This window comes from Syzygium oleosum, unplaced genomic scaffold (genome assembly GCF_021117445.2).
Source record: "Syzygium oleosum isolate NSW1041296 unplaced genomic scaffold, Sole_v2.1 Sole_v2.53, whole genome shotgun sequence".
Lineage (NCBI taxonomy): Eukaryota > Viridiplantae > Streptophyta > Magnoliopsida > Myrtales > Myrtaceae > Syzygium > Syzygium oleosum.
Window position 1 is genome coordinate 544371 of NW_026607537.1, and position 5574 is coordinate 549944.

At 42.6% G+C, this 5574-nt stretch overlaps 1 protein-coding gene across 2 annotated transcripts; it reads right to left on the reverse strand.

The window, feature by feature from the left end:
• On the reverse strand, window positions 1–4336 carry LOC115691196 (protein NRT1/ PTR FAMILY 4.3-like). 2 transcript variants are annotated; one of them, XM_056307453.1, is made up of 5 exons: window positions 4062–4336; window positions 3275–3492; window positions 2427–2867; window positions 1740–1885; window positions 1–1086 (listed from the first exon to the last, which is right to left on the reverse strand). In XM_056307453.1, exons 1-5 carry the CDS (start codon window positions 4192–4194, stop codon window positions 204–206), a joined length of 1821 nt encoding a protein of 606 aa, XP_056163428.1. In that variant the 5' UTR covers window positions 4195–4336; the 3' UTR covers window positions 1–203. The 2 variants fall into 2 exon arrangements, with proteins under 2 accessions (XP_056163428.1, XP_030473632.2); XM_030617772.2 differs by having other exon boundaries at window positions 1734–1885; window positions 4062–4333.
• Between the last annotated feature and the right edge of the window lie 1238 nt (window positions 4337–5574).

The window sequence follows — 5574 nt, forward strand, 5'->3', positions numbered from 1 at the left end:
AACACACAAGCAAATTACATCCATATATCATTATTATAATATGAACTACTACTACTCTCTCTTTAAGAGCCTTAAGGAAGCACTCATACATGGGGCCGCCAAAAGCTTCCATGACTCTTTTGATTCTTCTAGGGCAAGTATATATCTATATATGAGCAATAATTAATGATTCAAATTAATTAAGCACTATGGTATCGTTCATTCTAAGGTATGTCGCGATTAATATCGGCGTTTCCCAAATTCTTTGAAGGGACAGTGTTAACGTTAGGCTGCAACGGCACCAACGAGGAAGGCGGGCCGCGAGAGACCCACCGAGACCAGAAGAGATAGTTGAGGAAGTTGAGGAAGCTCAGGACCGCTAATAACCAATAAAAGAGGTCGAGCCGGTCCTTGTTCAGGTCGTTCTTGCCGATCCAACCGCCATCACCATTCGACGCCGTAACCTTGTTCACCAGGGACACCAACAAGGAGCTGAAATAGAACCCAAATGAATACGAGCAGTACGTGATCGCTGTCAAGAACGCTTGCATTCCGTTTGACGACTGCTTGTAGAAGAACTCGATGAGCCCGACGGCGGTGAACATCTCAGAAAGCCCGAAGATCAAGAACTGCGGTGTGATCCAGAAGATGGAAATGATCTCGCCATTGCCAACCGCCTCCTCCCTCCGCCGGCGCTCCATGAGGGCGGCGGCAACCATGGAGAAGGTGGCCAGGAAGAGGCCGAAGCCGATGCGTTGGAGGGGCGAGATCCCGGAGTCGCGGCCCGTGATCCTTCGGGCAAAGGGGACGAAGAGAGCGTCGTAGAGCGGGACGACGAAGATGAGCATGAGGTAAGGGATGGACTGGAGGGAGGCGGGCGGGATGTGGAAGGAGCGGCCGAGGTGGGTGTTCATGGAGGAGCCTTGCTGGACGGAGAAGGTCTGGAGCTGAGCCAGGATGGTGTTGAAGATGATGGTGCATGCAAAGATAGGGATGATTGAGAGGAGGGTCTTCACTTGCTCCACTTGGCTCACCGTGCACAGCCTCCATGGGCTCTCTCTGCTCTTCGCCTCGTCTTGGGTCTTGATGCATGCTTTGTCCAAGAACCTGTGCCATCAAATTTTTAACAACAAAACCTCAGAAAACAAATCAAATCTTTGATGATCATATGATAATGCTGAAATCTCTAGGTGTGTGGAATCAAATGAATGATTTTTGTTGGGAGGTTGTTTTAGGAAGCTTAATGGTCTTGCTCTTTCATTGTTTTTTAAGGAATTGACATAACCTTTGGGATAATGTAAGCTACATTGATATAAAAGGGAATCAACTGCTCGAAACATGAGCATATAAGACAAAGCACTGAATTTTATTTAAATTCAGCTGGAAGACTGAAATTGTTTATCACACGAATGATTGCGGTAACACAACCCAGCAAAACTTGTAGAAAAAATGTCAAAAATAATATTCGACCCTTATCCAATTAGAAACTATCTCCCCAGCTGCCGAAGAGAGAAGAAACAAGCCGTCTCGGTAGAGATGATCGATTAGATAAATCAAACTATGAGCATTCTGTTAAAGAGAATCGAACTATATGTATGAATTTATCATATTCGTTAGATCATATGAATCTCTAATGAGTCTTGTATGATTTGACAATACGGTGAACGAGACGTGCATCCATCTTATCCACTCAGAATAAAAGAATCGGGAAATCAAAAGAGTCAAAAATGTAACACGGACAGGAGGAAATATACCGGAACCTTTCGGTGTGAAAAAGGTCACCACTATGAGGCGACAAGGATGAGCCGTCGTTGTTGCTGTCATTCATATTGCTTTGGCCTCCGTGAAGCAGCTGCGGATTTGATGGCAGCACCTGATCCCTCTTCACTATAGCTGCCACTATTACCTGCGATTTCGCGTATGAAACAAAGTACATCGTATTCATCAATACCTCCTATTCAAGAACTTACACAACACTTAAAAACTAGATTATATCTGCAGATATGGAGACAAGACAGAAGTACTATTTAACTTTCAGTATATAATAAAGGTTGTCAGATGGTTGGCCACGAGTCACGTTCTTCGACACAGCTCTTTTGATTAATGATTCATGTGATACGACATTAAACAAATGCACGAGCACGATATCGTTCATATGCAAAACACCAGATGCATGTTGAGCCTTTTTCTGGCCGACAGAAGCAAACAGATTAGCACACGTAGCCCCCGAAATCAAACAGCTCGTTCCACTCTAGCAAAACCACATAGAAAAGAGCAACCCCGTTTGACCAGGAGACATTTTTTTATGTGGTAATCTAGGTCATAATCAAGAGTTTCTCATCATATTTTAAGGAAAAATAAAGGGTCTTAAAAAACTACTCTTGCCACCAGCTTAGAGTAGCTAGTACCATATGAATAAAATAAAGAATAGAGAGAGAGGAAATTACTTGGGCAAGAGGAGTGAGGATGCTTCCTAGGGGCCTCTTGTTTCTGTAATAAAGAGTGCCGGAGACCAAGCTGATCAACCCCATGGCCATGACAGCCGCGGACACGCCGAACCCAACGTCCATGCCCGAGTGAGTCTGAACCCACACGAGCACGGTCAAGGCCACCAGCTCACCGACTGAGAACGCGAAGTAAGCCGCATTGAAGTACGTGGACAGCTTCTTGGACTGGCTGGGGTCGTCCCTCCTGAACTGGTCTGCGCCATGGGCGATCATGTTGGGCTTCACGCACCCGCTTCCTAGCGCGACTAAATATAGGGCTACAAAGAAGATGAACGCTTTGAAGCCCTTCGCTTCGACGCACTCAGAAGGGTTATGGATCATGTCGCATTTTGGTGGCTTGAGTTGTGATAGATGTGCTTGGACCGACAACAATATGAAACCCTGCAAATGATCATTTTTCGGGGGGATTAACAAATAACTATTAGTATTAAACAAGTGCTAAACTAGTTACCCTTTCTCTGACCCGTACTGATGCAGATTTTTTTATTTGGTGAATCATGATGTAGCAGACACAGTCTCTACTAAACATGTGTGCTCACAAGTGACCAAGCAAGATTAGAAGGTGGCCATAAAAAGACAGAATCAAAACATAAAGTCTTGAAAGAAAAGAAACCAATAATGAAGTTTGAGAGATAGAGACAAAAAGTGTGGACACATCCGAAGCATTTGAATATACTGCGCATACATGATGATGTACGAAACTTTCAAGACCTCTTATTAGTATCTCAATATTACTATATATTAGTATATGAAATGCGTCGCAACTGGATTCATCAGCAAATGCTTACGGAGAGCTCGACGAAGCCGAAGATGAGCATGGTCCAAAAGCTGCCAAGGTAGGAGTCGGAGAGGTAGCCGCCGAGAAGGGCGAGGAGGAAGATGGTGCCGACGAAGTTGGTGACAATGTTGGCCGATTTGGACAGTGAGAAGTGCATCTCGTTGATCACGTACGTTATCAGGTTGTTCCCGACCGCCGCTATTGCCATTATCTCAAACGTTTGTAGTCCTGTTCATTCGTACATGTTACGATATTATTATCATTTATATATCGGTATACTGCACTACATCAGATATACAGAAATAAAAGACCAAATAAGGGAAAAAGGGAAAAAAAAGTTCATCAATATTCTCTTTATCATTATTGCTTCTGCTGTCATCAAAACCAACCTCTGGAGTATGAAGGATGCATAGAAGTGAGGCCAATATTACCCCAAAAGAAGAACCAAAAGCAGAAACACACTGATTGCCAGCTACAAAGCTATACCTCTGAAATGGATTCACGGCAAGAGAAGAGAACAATCTCAAAAGGGCATGCATGATGGAGACGGAAAACCAATCGAACGCAAAACAGGTGCGACAGAACTAATTCTTACATTTAAGTATAAGTGTGCACAAATGATTATTGTACTATGGCAAAACTAAAAATATATACATGATGAACAATCTTCCATTCCAAATTGGGAGGTACTTACGACAGTATCTCTCCGAAGATGCACCACAATAGTCCAGATAAAGTTCAAAGATACGCAAACGCGGACGCGCACGCACGCACAAGAGAGAGAGAGAGAGACGGACCGAGAACGAAGGCTGCGGCTCTCATGCCGCCGTGCTTGTGAGGATTGGAAGGCCTGCCTCTCCAATCAAGAGTGGTTTCTTCACTCATATTATTCAGTTCACCATCCTTGTGCTCACTTCTTCTTCCCTCCATTTCCCTGACTGCTCACAAAAATCTGATCCTATATGAGTTTGGATTTTACCAATTATGCTTCAGCTTGAGAGAGAGAGAGAGAGAGGTTTTAGTGTTGGGGAGTTAGATTAGAGGGGGCACCTCTGCATAAGGTGGTGGTTGCATATAGACTATGCTGGAGATGAATGCAAGTGGGGGTGCGCAGGTACTCAATTTATAATAAAACTCCAAGAGGTCCCCCCCCAAAGAAAAGATTCTTTGTTAAGATGAACATTTCCTCAAAGCCACGTGGACAACACTACCTAATGGACATCTCACCCTCTCATCTCACAAAAAAAACCCTTTTATGTCCTCTCGAAATTTCACGAGTCAATGCTGCCACATCAATTTTGGCAATAGTATAATGCCACATGTACGGGTGTACAAAACGGATCTACTAGTACGTGGTGACACGACCTTCTCGGAGGTGAATCACCAGAGGGAAAGTTAATGGATTACTAAGTCCAAAGACTTAGCGCGGACTCTATCAAACCCATGCCAATCGCAACTTTCAGATTTTGATTTAATCAATTTAACATGCAAATTAATTCAATTAACAGTCGCTAGAAAATACCCCAAGCGGTAAATAAATTGCTAGAATATGGGAAAAACTTCAAAGCACTAAGCAAAGCATTGCTTCATTGTTATCAATACCCCAAGTATCTACAAGATGTGAATGTGAAAATATGCATGCCCTAAACATAGTTTCTAAATGATTAAACAATTCTAATTAATTCCTTTTGGGTTTTTTTTTTGTTTATGGAAACTAAATTATATGCAATTTAATCTAATTTTAACATGCATGAGTGATTATACTAAAGACATGTGACATGATCTAATTTTAAAGACAGGTAAAAATTATAAACTAATATAGCATGACATACAATTTTCTAAATGGGGAAATTTACCAAAACAGTTCTAAACATATTGCAATTGTGCCAATTCAGTCCTAAACCTTTTTTTTGTGCAATTCAGTCATATACCTTTGTATTTATGTCAATTCAGTTCATCCGGCCAATTTTGGCTGGCCGGTGCTGACGTGGACGCGGGTCGGCGCTAACATGGCAATTTTTAATTTTATTTTTATTTTTTTCCGTTCCTTTTCTCCTTTCCTTCTTCCCCTGGCCGGTGCGGCCACCGGCCAAGGGAAGAAGGAAAGGGAAAAAAAAAAGAGAAAGGAAAAAAAATAAAAATATTTGAAAAATATTACAGCGTCACCCAAACGGTCGACGCCGGCCAGCGTCCACATCAGTGCCGGCCGACCAAAATTGGCCAGATAAACTGAATTAGCAGAAACGCAAAATGTTTAGGACTGAATTGCACAAAAAAAGGTTTATGATTGAATTAGTACAATTGCCATAA

Coding starts and splice junctions, on each gene's coding strand:
- LOC115691196 (XM_030617772.2), bottom strand. CDS start 4,194: ATGGAGGGAAGAAGAAGTGAGCACAAGGATGGTGAACTGAATAATATG. Junction 3,493..4,061: donor AGCCGCAGCCTTCGTTCTCG/GTCCGTCTCTCT, acceptor ACGAATGAACAG/GACTACAAACGTTTGAGATA. Junction 1,087..1,733: donor TTTCACACCGAAAGGTTCCG/GTATATTTCCTC, acceptor TTGATGGCACAG/GTTCTTGGACAAAGCATGCA.